The 14,735-nt window shown below is 38.0% G+C and overlaps 1 protein-coding gene across 6 annotated transcripts in view; it reads right to left on the reverse strand.

Moving 5' to 3' along the window:
• Nucleotides 1-11,334: 11,334 nt before the first annotated feature.
• The window catches only part of ETV1 (ETS variant transcription factor 1), a 66,354-nt gene continuing 62,953 nt past the window's right edge, over nt 11,335-14,735 (reverse strand). For all 6 annotated transcript variants that reach the window (XM_071429102.1, XM_071429103.1, XM_071429101.1 and 3 more), the window contains one exon: nt 11,335-13,771. In XM_071429102.1, the coding sequence (XP_071285203.1) occupies nt 13,550-13,771 (222 nt within the window). In that variant the 3' untranslated portion in view covers nt 11,335-13,549. The remainder of the gene's footprint in view (nt 13,772-14,735) is intronic.

Below are 14,735 nucleotides of genomic sequence, written 5' to 3' on the forward strand. Positions count from 1 at the left end.
TTTGACCTTATAGCTTATAAAAATTGGGTTTTGGTATAAGTGCATTGGAGATGTTTTTATACAGTATTAATTGATGCTTATTACAAGCTGGATGGCTGATCATTTAAAGCTGTGGTGTCAGGCAGGCCTTGCTTGTGGGTCTTTGCAACATGACAGCAAGTACAAAGACTATTAAAATCTCTTTGTGAAAACACACAAAAATCAATCCTCTTCCAGAAGGAGGTGCCCTCCAGCACAATCAATACAAACTGGTACAACAATATCTTATGGTGCTTGTCAGCTGCTTTAAACCTTTTTGCTCAGCAGAGCTCACAAAGTGCTGCTGCGTTTCATCTCTGCTGGATTGTGCCAAATGAAGATGTATTTCTAAATGAGTTTCAGGGGCAAATGCTGCCATCAGTTACCCCTGTGCAGATGGCTTTAAATTTGGCAAGGTTGTAGAAGACTGATCTCAACTTAGATTTCATCCACTAGAGTTAAAGAAGATGAATTTGTTTACTGCCTTAAGACTTTTCTTTCCTCTGCTTTAGTTATATTACTGGTTCTTGATGGAAATTTTTGCTCTACATTTTGATTCTTGCATGCTGGAGAGGCCAGAACACAAAAACAATCTGAGTCATGACAATCTACAGGTTCTTTCACCTTCCTTCCATTTAATCAATGGTATTAGCTCTAATTACAAGGCAACTGGTGGAAATTAACATCTTCAACATGATCTGTGTGCCTTGATCAGGTGCAGATCTACAAACTTCTTTAACTTTGCTTTGTCTCTTTGAGGTTGTGCATTTGTCACACCTCTAACATATGGCTGTGAAAATCCCAGGATTTCTGCAAAGACTTTCTTGAAGTCAAATATTTTCCCCACATCCCTATGAACCCATGGCCTGATAAGTGGAACTGTTTGGTTCCTACTGCCTATCACCTACTTCAATCAGTTTTATCTTCTGATATATATCCCTTGAAAATAAGCACCATGAAAACCAGAGTGATAAAGAGCTCTGGCTTAACATAATGTTGCTAGACACAGTAAAATACTCCATCAGCCCAGGACAACATAGCCTGCACACACATTCAATACAAAAAGGCTTGTGCAGTGAAAAATTCAACAGTATTTTCTGCTCTTGTGCTGTATTTCTTTATGTAATGAGACATCAAACACCACGACTGAAACCAAATCCCCTAAAATCTTGTCCAAACAAGCCCAGTCAAATCAAAATCCCTTTTATGGAAATTAACCTTCTGTGAGAAGAATAGAAAACTCAACCAAATAGGCAGCTGCATGACATTGTGAATTAGTACATTAGCCTTTCAGCCTTGGGAGAACAGAGTTTAAGTTCTGGCATTAGGCACAAAAGCAAACAATTTTTGAGGTCTCATATGAGTCATGATCATGATGTACTTTTGATAGCTCATGTTCAAAGAAAGGTCACTGTGATTTGAATGGATGGCACAATAGATCTTTAGCCCCTGTTATTATTAGCTACTTATTTAATTTATTAAAAGTAACAGTGAAAAACAAAGAACCATCCTCCTTGATGAATAAAGAATATGGAGATGAAACAGATCCTGGTTTGTGAGTCAGGGAATGGTAGTAAAAATGTTAGTTTTTCAGTATTGCTCTGTCATTCCTTTGACAATGCAAAATTCATTAGGCATAGATGGAATTGGAGGAGGATAGAAAAACCTCCTAGTAAGTCCAGAGTGTAGTTGATACACAAGCACTTTGATTGATCTTTTCTCTCATTGAGATTACAAAAATCTCCAACTTTATTCCATACTTTTCAGTTGAGTGGAGCTGCCATCATGGGTTGTGGTTAGCAGGAGATGCCTGTGCTGACAGCACTCCTGCAGAAATCAGGGATTGGCCCTTGTTTTTTGAAGCTGCTGGGGTCCATCTGTGCTGGGCACATTTTAAACATCACCTCCTAAGGGCACTGGAGCAGGCAATTCCCAAATGGCAGAAGCAGGTGAGGAAAAGGCCGGCTTGGTTGAACAGAGATCTTCTTTTGGAAATAGGGCAAAAAAGGAAGGTGCATGTGCAGTGGAAGCAAGGTCAAATGACACGGGAAGAATAGAGAGACGCAGCTTTCTACTTGAGGGAGAAAATTTGTGTGGCCAAAGCTCAGCTGGAGTTCAAGCTGGCCAGAGGACAATCAAAGGAGCTTTTTGAAATATATTGATGGCAATAGGCAGTGTAAAAATAATATCATCCCATTACAGGATGATGGTCACCTCAAAAACAGGAGCAGAACAAGGCAGAGCTGTGTAATGCACTCTCTGTGTTTGAAATTGTTCTGTCCATGTTTCAGCAAGGAAGATGTATATAATACTGTACAATATCCTTCTACAGACTTACAGTGGCCTTATTTTAGTGGGCAATGCTAGAATAGTTCATACTCTAAGACAAAATATTACCGATACTTGCCTTTTGAAATGCTTTTTCTGCCACAGTACTCCCAGTAAGAGATGTCAACCTGTCTGAGTATGTCGTTATATCTGCCTTAGTTTCCTGAAAATGGGATTTTCACATATGAAACAGAGAAGAAACTAAGCAAATGGAAATGCATGGGATAAAAAGAAAAAAGGATTTTTTCTCATCTGAAGAGGTGAAAAAGCAGATTGCAGTGTTCTAGTGCTGACAGAGATACAGAACAAAAATAAGTAATAGTCTGTTATTGCTAAAAAACAGAGGAAGAAAAACTCTTGGATTTGCATGGAGAAGATAGGAAACAACTGGATGCCACAGCCCAATTCTTTACGTTTTTATCTTCATTTGCATTTGTGCTGATTGGTTTGACCTTGCTCAATTCACACCCTCTACACAAGAATAAATGTATAAAGAAGGGGCAGAGGCAGAATGAATCAGTCTTCTCATAGCAGGCATACACAAAAAATCCAATAAGGCGTATAAGATTAGCTTCATCCATATGAAAATGAGGTGCAGTAGGGAAATCTTAGGCCCAGCCCTATTGAATTAAACAGACTTCTGAGTTCTTGTTTTAACTAAACTGTACAGAAAAATTCATAGAGCCTCTGGAAATGCTGGAGAACTTACCACACCATTGAGTGGAGCTCTGCTGCCAGAAAATGTTGAAAAAAACCAATGCTTCTGCTTGTCTTTGGCCTTTGAACTCTGTTCCTTCACAGTTTAGAGTTTCACCTGTGCAGAGAATGTTCATGCATTCAGGAAACCATACATCATTTACAGGTATAAAAAAGGCAGAGGGACCTAAAGTCTGTAGACCTCCAGGCAGACTCAGAGAAAACACCTGAACTGTGTACATTAAAACATTGTGACTAAATATTCTTCTCTTTAACTTATTTTGACAGAGCTGATTAAATTTCAATCCTAAACTCTCTGCTACCAGCTGTAATTATTATACTTAACCTTCAACTCACTAATTATTTTTCTTTTTCTTGAAGTTTTGTGAAGTCATTCTGTTTTACAGTTCTCAGTGGAAGGTGAACATTTTTCTATTGTTATGCAGAAACCTGCAAAAAATAATTGGGTTATCTTATGCCAGTAATAGGAATCTGTTAAATGTCATTCCTCTCAGAACTGCTCAGTCCCTTTCTAATTTCCACAGTTATTTTGAAACTGGACACAGGAAAAACAAAAAGTTTTCTATTTGTAAACTTTGAATATATATCAGTGCTGTCCTTCCTATAGCCTTTTCTTACAGATCTGACTATATTTTGAGGCCTGAGTATATTTTAAGTCCTCCTTGATCCCCTTCCATATCTTGTCTGCCCATTTCACCAAAAATTGGCCTGTGTGCTTCCTTTCCAGGGCAATTAGACTGGCTACTTTCCTAGGCTTTTATTAGAAGATTTTATGTACTGGTAAGAATTTAATGCAGCATTTTTGTCTTAATTCTGACAGACCAGAATAAATACCTTATGGGGATCACACTAAGTTCTATCTTACAGCTTGAGGATGGCAGAATCATTAATGACATTCCTTAATAGAAGCACTTATGTATTAATAATGTATACATTAATTACATGGCTATTATATAAAGTGCCTATAGAGTCTATGTACATGAATAGTATCCATGTAGTAAATCACAAAGCTATATGTCAACTGTAATTATCCATTCATTTTTAACTTCCTTTTTCCTGCTCCATTGGGCAATCTCATATTCCAGCAATCTAGAAAAGTTAGTCTTCCTTTCTTTTATTTTCTGATAAAGTTTTCCTTCCTTTCTCACAAAATCTAAAGTTAGGGCAAAATAGGAAACACCAATTTCTATCTTATAAACATCTGAAATAATTGACAACTTTTGTTGAAAGAAGTGGTTTGAATATGTGTGTGAGCACATAAATATTAGCTATGTTACTTCTCTGAGTTGCTCTATTTGGACCTCGCTTTCAAAATTCTTTGTCAGGACTTAAGATTTTCCATCACAGTCATTAACTTTAGAAGCAGAAAAATGAAGAAACCTGTGCCACTATTTAAAATTTTCTAAACACTTGAAGAATAGTTTTCTCTTTCTCCTTATTTTTTTTTTCTTTTTTTTTTTTTTTAGCATATGAGGTTCAGGGGAAAAAATAGCTTGGGATTGTTGCTATAAAAGCTTTCTTTATTTGGGCAGGGGGAAAGCTGTAAAATGTACTTCTGTCTCCAGAAACAAACAGTGTGGAAGTAACAAGCAGCTTGGGCACAGTAATACAACTCCTTCATATCCATGTCAATAAAAACCCTATACCACATTGCTCTATGATTATTCTATAATTATGACATAGCAACAGCTGTATTCAGTAGAGTGGGTTAGAGGCTTTAGCTTTAAATCTCAATTTTACCTTTCAACAACAAGGATAAAGGAAAAGAGTAGGAATCTTGATAGCTATTGAGTTTTAAAGGGGAAGCTTATTTTTCCTTCAAAAGCTAGGTCATGACAAAAGGAAGCTACCCTATACTGTTTAAACATTTAAACCTGAGGCACTGGGGAGGCTTGCTTTTCTTGGTGTCCTTTTTTTTTATGTATATAGGGTCTTCCAATGGCCTTTTCTTTACCAATAATGTTACCATCCACTAACTGATTCAAATTTTTTTTCTCTTGTTAGTCTAGAGGTTCATTTTCTTACGTGATGATATTTTCTTTAACACATCTCGTTGAACACTCCAGATTTTTATAAGCAAATTTGAGACCATTTCATGTAGTTCAAAAATTCATTGGCTTGAGTTACTTACATATCCTAGGTGTGCAGTCCAACAGAAGCTGAACTCATCTGCTGTCCCAGAATCAAAGGTCTCTTAGCAAGCCATTCTAAGCAAAGTTTTGTTTCTCATTAATTACAGTTTACAGCTTGCAATTGCCAATTTGCACCAAGACTGAAAGTTTGAATCTTTTGTCCTTATAATTAATGGTTTTAGGATTCTTTCCTTGCTCTTCTCTACTGGATACAGCTATGACAGCCTGTTCTCCTAATGTATGGAGCTACTGTCTGTCCCATTTAGGGCTGGTATGAGAATTCAGCTCACACTTGCAATGATATTTTAGACTGATACCATTTTGGGACAATGAGTCAGCAGGTCACACTTTTCTGGCTAAATCCTCTTATATAAATTTTCAGAAATACTGACTTCCCGTTATAGTTTATGCACATGGTCACCCCCAAGTAACACAAATCAGCCAAATAAAACTGCCCTTAGTCTTCCAAAAATATTACTAACTGAAGACATCACATACACAGTATTTCCAGAGTATTTTGTATTATTTTATGTGAGAAATTTTGGTCTCTTGCTGTCTGTGTTTGTCATAAGCATCCCATCAAAATCCAAACCTTCTTGTCATGAGAAATTTGGTCTTGGATCCACACCTGCTTTCAGAGAGTCAGATGCACTGCTCTGTTGATAAAATTGATATAAATGCATGAAGTCACCTGAGGTTTTAAGGAAGAGTCCAAGTCTGATGAAATTATAATATGTACTGCTTAATGTTATCTGTGGAGGCTGGAACTCAGAGCATTATGGAATATGGAACTGATAAATTTAGAGGCAATATGAGAATGGAAAGACATTTATAAGCCTGTTTTTCTCTCTCGCCTTACTTTTGGGGGTTATAACTTCTTAGCCCTATTTCAACCCTTTATGTTACTATCTAGCCTTAGCTTCCTATATGCAAAAATGTCCTGCAGCGAGCAAATATTATGGTGAAAATTAGGTGTTAGTGGTAGTGATATAAAATGAGTATTACTCACTAATTCGCCAAATTTTATTCTTGATTTTTTTTCATTTCTTCTTTGTTGAAAGACATACAGTTCCCAGCTAAACATAAATGCAGCAATATTTCTCTTTCCCCTTTAAAAAGAACTCCAACCCCAATGTCAGCAGTTTTGCCATCATGCACAGGCCTTTGCAATTTAGTGTAAGAAATCCAAACTACTTAAGTGAGTTGTGTTGCCTCCTTTTCAGTTCAGTTAGAGGACCGAAACAAAATGCCATACACAGAACTACCTTGTACCAATAGAAATTTGTAACTTCATTTCAAATACTCATGTCCAGTTATACCCAAGTCATCTGTAGCCAAAGGTATATTCCTTTGCTGGTCTAGCCTTTCTTGCTAAATCTGAAATATACCTGATTTTCCCTAATATAGAGAATGGCTGGAAGATTAGTACAGTCCTTAAGACTTAAGTGGTCACAAGGTCTTTGTGACAAGCTGGACAGGCAGCCTGACCCTGCAGATTTCAGATACCTTTGTAGAGACTAGTGCTGAGCCACTGGGAGCAGAGACTCCAGCACACAGAGTCTGCCAGCATTGGTCAGGAAAGTTAATTGCAAGGATTAGAGGCGTGTATAGAGCTCCATCAGAGAGCTTTATACAAAAGCATAATGACTTGCCTACATCAGTAGAATTCAGAAGACATGTACTTTTGCTTAATTTCATGTTTTATTGTTGGTCTCATGCTACGCCCCAGGTCTTGATCATTTGTATAACTTTCTGAATAATGCAACAAGTAAAAAAGTCCTGTGTATATACTACGCTAGACAGGCATACACATTACCAAATACAGGCTCTGTTAACATAAAGCTACATAGCTGATTTTGAGCAAACCAAGCTGAGTTATACCAACCCACAATCTGCCCCATTATCCTGAAAGGTATTCTTCTTTTGTGTTTGCGGGTTTTGTTGGGTTTTTTTAGTATAGTGGGATGAAATAGACATTACATTTACAGCCCAAAACTCTCTGCATATTCCAGTATCTTGTTTTTAACAACTACCAAACACTCTGCAGATGATTTTACTAAATAATCAACAATCACTCCAAAGTCAGAACTGGTATTCCTGTCCTTGGGGATATGCTACCAGGGCCATACACATCCCCAGTGCAGCTCTGAGCCTAACACATTTGGCCCACTGACCACAAAGTGCACTGCCTCCAATTACCTTTTCTCTCTTGCTCTTATCTCAGTGTACTGACTCTGCACTTATCTTAGTCCCTTCCTTTTATCTAAAACACTGCAATCTTCCAAGTCCCTTAATGCAGCTCATGGTTTGACTCCTGCTGTTCTCATCTAATATTATCATCCCTTTCTGTGTTTTACTTTCTCTCTTCCTTTTCCTGAAGCACTCCCACAAGCACCAGGGTCTTAAAAAATCACTGCTGTTTACAGAGTTTATTGCTTTCCATAATTTCTTATGATTCTCCTGCAGCATGTCATTCAAATAATTATCTTTGTGATTTATTGTATTGGTCATATAACCTCCTTCTTCCTGTACTAATCAGCTCTGGAGTAGCTGTTTGGTAGAGCCAGATTGCCCCTGACAGACTTTTTCCCATCTCTGTGCTTCCTCACTCAGGCATGCTGGGATAGTGCTCTATCTGGTCTTCTACATACACACTGAGTTCCTTGCCAGGGCAGACTCACCCTGGCTGGCCAGGAATCAGCCTAAACTGCAGATTTCAGCAAATGTCTCAAGCTGAGGAGCTGGTGCCTCTGCAAAAAATCTCTCTCTGCCTCTGTTTAGGTGGTGTAGCCATATGGCACTGCCCATGCAAGATTTTTGACTGAAAGCCACCATAGAAAGCCTTTTGCAGTACATCTAAAATACTCAACACCCTGTACCTGAGCTTCTACAAAGTGCCACTGTACTGATGAGCAGCTTGTTCACTAAAATGGGTGAGAGAAGAATTGGCTTGAACTATCTTCAGGCAAATCAGCTGGGTCCTGTCACTGAAGGGAGGGGAAAAGAAAATGGTGAAATCTCCTCAACTCTTTCCTTTCTAGAGCAGCAGCAAGGAAATACCATAGCCTCTACTGTAAATTACACAGCAAAAATGCTATTTTGGACACCAATTCTATACCTGGTTACTTGGAAAGTAACTGTGGAATGTAATACATGTAGATGTTCCTTCTGAAACAAAGCCAGTCGTAGATACCCAAAAGCTACCAAACCACCCTCACCCCCCAAATCCAGCCAGTGGCTGTAATTTCCTCTCTACCACACAACTAAAAAGCATTTATATGGGTATATGTCCCCACAGAGCTTTGTAAGAGCAAAGACAAAGACTCAGAGTTATGGCTTACCAGATCCAAATGCTTGATTGTAACCCTGCCTCAGGGTTACCTTCCTGTAACTAATTTAAAAGCTCATTTAAAATGAACAAAATTTCAAGGTACAGTGAGTATTTTTGAGGTCAGCCCAATGAAACTATGTAATAAGGACAATACAGCAGTATTAAAGACATGATACATTGCTAGAGTAAATACTACTATAGCTTTGGAGAGCCTGATGTATGGATAACTTCTTGGAGTTTATTTACCCTTTCTTGTGGTGATGCGTGCTGTGGCATTTTCACACAAAAAAAGTTCTTTGGGAAAATGTCAACAAGATACTTCATAGACATTTTCAGACTATTACATAAGAAGATGGCACAGATATTTCCTTCCCACAGAAATTAAATTGGTGTTCAGGGAGAAAACCAATATTTCAACCTCCTGAAGATTGAAGTTAACTTTACCTACCAATCGTGAAAGCTGGGGGGTAAGGGACAGCACTTGGCTGATGCATTTTTGGTGTCTCAGACAGACAGATCTGGGTAATTCTGCAGTTTAAAAATGCTACTGCCCCTAGCTTTCCATCCTGCTGCTCTGCCAGAGATTACTGCTCTTGTAGCAGAAGAAACAAAAGACAGTGCACTGTTGTCCCCTCTTCTGTAAAAGCACAGGGAGGGGAGGGCTCAGTGCTGTATTGTAGATACTCTAGTTCTCAGCCTGGTAGCTTAGCAAAATGCAGTGGACTTTGAACTGGGGTTTCTGATGCAGAGGCACCTGCTCTCAGCTGCTACCTCCTTTCCAAGCAGAGTAGCCTCTGATATAAAACCAAACCAAACCAACAAAATCAGGAAAAAAAAAAAAAAACAAAAAAACAAAACAAACCACAACAAAAACCAAAACAAAACACCACAAAAAAACAACCAAAAACTCAAACACACAACAGAAAAACCCTCAGATAAGTAGAGAACTGAGAAATTAATTTCCTAGGCTCTTATTACTAGATGCTAGGCTCTTATGTTAGAGGAATATTCCAAAGTGATGATTCTTAGAGTAAACATACCATATTAATTAAGACTCCCAAAAAAATCTTTGAAGGAGACTATTTAGAAAAGTCCTCAGTACTATTAATGTGAGCACTGAATAGGGCTGTTTATGGGTGCTATTACCTGTAATACATGAACTGAAGCTAATGCTCTTCAGAGGAGAAAGTAGAGCCATTAACAACTCAAAGATTTCCTCATAATACCTTTTGTACACATTGATCTGTTTCCTGCTATTAAAAACCGACCAAACAAAAAAACCACAAAGAAGGCAAAAATATTTAACAGATGATATTGTCCTGTGAAAATGGACTTGAAGCCCTACCCAGTCAGATGTCAAGGGCAATAAAACTCTAAGCATTAATCCCTGGGGAATAGTACCATGTTGCAGAGAATCCCAAAGATGAAAAGGTTCTGAGTAAAGGCCTCTTTCCAGGGAATTTCTGGAGAAAAGCATTTATGTATCCTAATTTCCCCTAGTAACCTCACCAGACCATGGTCAGGACAGCAAGCAGATTTGGTCTGAGAAGCAGATGAAATTTGCTCTTTCAGTGAATGTAATGTTAAGGTTGTTAATGTAAGAAAGTTAGACTGCTGTAACCTTGGAGAGAAAAGGGCAGACTCTGCCATGGAAGTCAGATCCCTAAAGAAAAAGAAACTGTCCTAAACTTGTAATGTTAACACTCTCAAATGGAATCTGAGGGAATCTGCCAAGTCCTTCACTAACTTCACCTGTGTTCAGCTATTGGTGCAGGTGATCTGGGATGGCACATGAAAGCTGAGCCCCTTCAGCTGTTCCACAGTGCTGGGTCTTTCCAGTGATGCCTCCTGACTGTTTCACAGCAGCTCTGCCCTGTCTGCCCCACTGCTCTGCCCAGCACAGAGACAGACCAGCAGAGACAAGCTCATTCTATTACAGCTCCCACTAAAAACAGGTGAAAGCTGCATATTCCCTCCACTTGTGGTGCAGCTTGAAAACAAAACTAAAATACCCCCAAAGCAACCAAAGGAAAACCCAGCCCCCTTACCCCAGCCCCAAACATCCCACATTCAAATCCAGTAAGGTATTAAAATGAAAATGTCTAAGTGTTCTTAGTAGGACTCAATCCCAAAATATACATAGACCATCCTCCTCCCTTTTGTCAGTCAAATACAATGCTTTGGTAATCTAACTCCTGACTATAACTCATATATACATACACGTGAATTGTAATTGTACATACGCCGCCTGTATTTTCCCCGATCTTTTTTTTTTTTTTTTTTTGGTTACCCTTTGAAGCAAGCCATTCTAGGCAACAGGGACAGACCATCCTCTCCTCTCCCAAAAGAGTAACCTTTCTGCAGGGGCCTCTCCAATCCAAATGGTTAGGAATCCAATACACAACAATCTTGCAGAAATCAGCTGCCAGATTTATTATTCTACCTGATAACCCCCAAACAAAACAAAACAAAAAAAAAACCCAACCCCAAACAAACAAAAAAGTGGAATAAAAATAGACTTTAAATAAACCTCTTAGGTACATTTTAAAAAGGGTTAATCAGTTCAGTGAAAGACCTTTTTGTCTTCTGCTGAGAGATCATGTAATGTTGGTCTGACTGCTTGTTTTGTTCAGTGAGTCACTACCGTATACAGATATATATATATTTTTTCTTCTTAAATATTACACATTCAGTGCAATTTTAAAATCTTTTTTTTCTTTTTTGTCCAACCCCTTTCCCAAATACCCACATCCTGCCACAGCCAAGAGGCGCTCTGTGCTGACATTAAAGAACCAAAACCAATCCAAGAACTTTTCATCAAAGCATGTTTCATTTGAACCTTATTTCAATGGAAACCACATTTTTTTAAACAATATTACTGAACATTTTCCCTTTCCTTTCTGCTAGTTCTGCAATTTTAGACTTCTTTTTCTCAGCTGATCACCAAGTATTTAAGTGCCATTGAGACCTATGAATGACAGAATTAGGTGGCATATTAAGGCATATATCATAAAATATGTTGTCTCATGGATCTGGGTAAATTAAATACCTGCCCAAATGCTTTTTATGCACCTGTGGTTTCTAGTGACCACTACTTCTTTATTTTGATTAAATGTGTATTAAAATATTCATAACTTAAGTAGTGTCTTAACTGACAAAGGATGGAAGATTAACCCACCACCTAGGACTGTCTTTGAAATCCATCCATTATGATGAAAGTTATTCTTGTCTTTTTATGGTTATGTATTTATTTTTCTCCCACTTCTTGACAATCTAGGAAAACGAGGTACTTCATATAACAACTATTTAAATTTCACTGGGCAAAAAATTAAATCCAATTCTTAGCTTCCTCTCCATCCCTCCAACTTATGAATTATTGTATTTCAAAAAAGGTGCTCATAAATATTTTAAACTTTTGGGGTTTTGCCGCTTTTTGTTTTACATACAGAATAGCACATGTCGTTTGTGTCCAAGGTAACCCCTCTCAAAACATAAAACAATTTGAAAAAATAACAAAACAACCAAAAAAACCCCTCAAAATTTAAATTGTCTTCCGAGCATATCCGATCACATTTACATTTAGTGTCCAAAAGAAGTTGATTGGTAACACCAGTGCCAGCACTACAACGTCATACAGCAACTTCATGGTATTCTTTGACAGTTCATCTCTGTTCCACCGAAAATTACAAAAGGTTCTGCAGAGCTTTCCTTAGCAAGCTGAAGCTTACTAGTCATTTGTGGATGCGCATAAAAGCTGCTTATAGCACAGCTATGGCGTAAGCTATTTTCTAAGCAATAAATGGTTCAAGTCATCTATTTTGTCCTGAAATGCTACCTGTAGTTACAGCATTGCTTATAAATGGTCATAGTAAATTCAGCATCAAAGAGAATATTACAGAAAAAGACAGCAGCAGAAGCATTAGCATTATCTAGTATTTATATATGTTATCAACATAACACAGCAGTAAAAGGTTTAAATGCATATTAATGGGTACCGTGTCTAAAAATTACTAAAGTACCTATTTAGTGTATTGGATATTTTTCTCAAGGAGTGCTTGCTGTGTCTAAACAGCATAATTAGATATGTGACTTAGTACAGTTAATTCCTATTGATTAAATAACTTATTTATGTACCAAAGGAAATGGAAGGATACAAAATGTTTTCTCCCTCCTCATCATGATCCTGTATTTAATGCTGACATGATCACCAGAAAGCCTACTCCATGTAATTACTACCCTCAAATGGATTTTGAAAAATCAGCGCCATAGCATGGGCCATATATGTATAGCAATGTGGCACCAGATACAGCATGCAGCTTGCAGTCTGAAGTCAGGGATTTCACTGCTTGGTCACTGTACTTATGGCCAGTCTGTCATTAAATAGGATTTTTTTTTTTAAGTCATACACAAAAAAAAAAAAAAAAAAAAAAAAAGAAAAAAACAGAAAAAGAAAGAAAAAGAAAGGAAAAAAATAGCAAAACTATCTGGTTGTTCACAGAGGCAAGGTACAAGTTCTGCCACTGGAAACTTCAAAATTAAATGCTGTGGTATATGCTTTGCTTCTCTTTTATTACTACAGAAAGACAATTAGGAATGGCAAGAAACAAATGCCCTAGGCATGCTGTGCTGATATCATCATCAAAAGTGGTTATTTTGCACAATGAGAATTAACTGTACTACGGATACCCAGAGAAAATGTACAATATCTTATGCCGATATGAAACAAAACAGACATGATATAGCTTTTTTTGTACTTAAAACCTGTATGTTCCCTTCCCAAACTTAAGTAAAAAGCAAACCCACCCTTTTCCTCCTTTTACACAGAATAACATTTAGGTTCCAACCCTCCCCTTTCAAATAAAGTGCGCTGTCCATGGCAGACCATAGGAGTAATGCAACAGGAAAAGCCCCTTTTTAGTGTACTATTTAAAAAACAAACTGAAGTCGATTCAGCTTTCCTCTGGGTCTTGGGAAAGAGGAGAAGCTTAAGGGAGGGGGAAACACCCCTTCAGTGTCACTGTTGTTAATAGACATAGCCTTCGTTGTAGGGGTGGGTGTTGCAGCAGCCCCCGTCCTGCATGTAGACCATGCTCTCGTCGAAGTGGGACAGAGGCACAGTGTCCTCCTCATTGATGTGGCGCTCCATGTCAGTCTTCAGCAAGGGGCGCTGGTTGTCGGGAAAAGCCATGGAGAAAAGCGCTTCAGGGTCACAAACAAACTTGTAGACGTATCTTTCTCCAGCCACCTTAGGACAACAGAAGGGGAAAAAAAGGTGCAGTGTAAGGCCCCGTGTTTCGCAGCTCCAAGTTCAACAGTCTTGCAAAGAACTCACCTTTGTTACACAATTAATAACGAGACAGCAGAACTGGTGAGGTAACAACCTCGCAAAGGCAAGTGGGACCTGCCAAAGCAGACTGTGCAGAATGCTCTTGATTTTGCCACTCATGACATCCTGTTGGATGATGAACTAAGTATTCTGCTTCTAAACATTTGTTTGAGACCGCTTCCTATACTTAACCACAAATGGAACTGTTCTTATTGGAAAATGTAAACAAATTGTCACTACAGTGGCAAAATAAAATTACACACTCCGTGTGCGAAGTGGAAAAAAGAATCACATTGCACTGCAGAGATCTGGATTTCACTTTACACAGATTGATTCATGCTTACGTATAAAAGCACTTTAGTTATTGTGCCTGCTGATTGTACAGGGACAGTGTAAGCAAATACGTAGGCTAATATGTACTTAGCAATTGCTCATGCAAAGCTGGGACATTTGGATTTGCTTATGGAGGGGCAATTTGTCCAAAGATCCTAAAGTTTTCCCTTAATCAGAAACAGCTTTAAATGTCTAGGCTTCAATTTCCTAAAAGCTAGAGAATGCTAAAAACAACATAAAATTGCTGTCTTATTACAAGCAACAAACAGAAGTCAATATAGTGTATTCTCAAGTAGCTTATTTTAAAAATTGTGCTTAAAAATATGCATTAGATTGCATGCTCACAATTTATTAAAATGATTTTAAAATAAAATCATATTGTCTGCTTCTTGCAACTCCAGCTACCATAGCAATGAAGTGAGTTAGTGAAGAGAGAAAAAGTGTTGCAAACTCAACAACTCTCTTCCTATGGGTGCAAAATAGTGTGAAGCACCTCCTTAAACTTTCAGCTTATTTATTCTACAAATAGAATTTGGTATGGACTGTATCT

This window comes from Agelaius tricolor, unplaced genomic scaffold (assembly GCF_023055355.1).
Source record: "Agelaius tricolor isolate 1412-34295 unplaced genomic scaffold, bAgeTri1.0.p SCAF_6, whole genome shotgun sequence".
NCBI classification, from domain to species: domain Eukaryota; kingdom Metazoa; phylum Chordata; class Aves; order Passeriformes; family Icteridae; genus Agelaius; species Agelaius tricolor.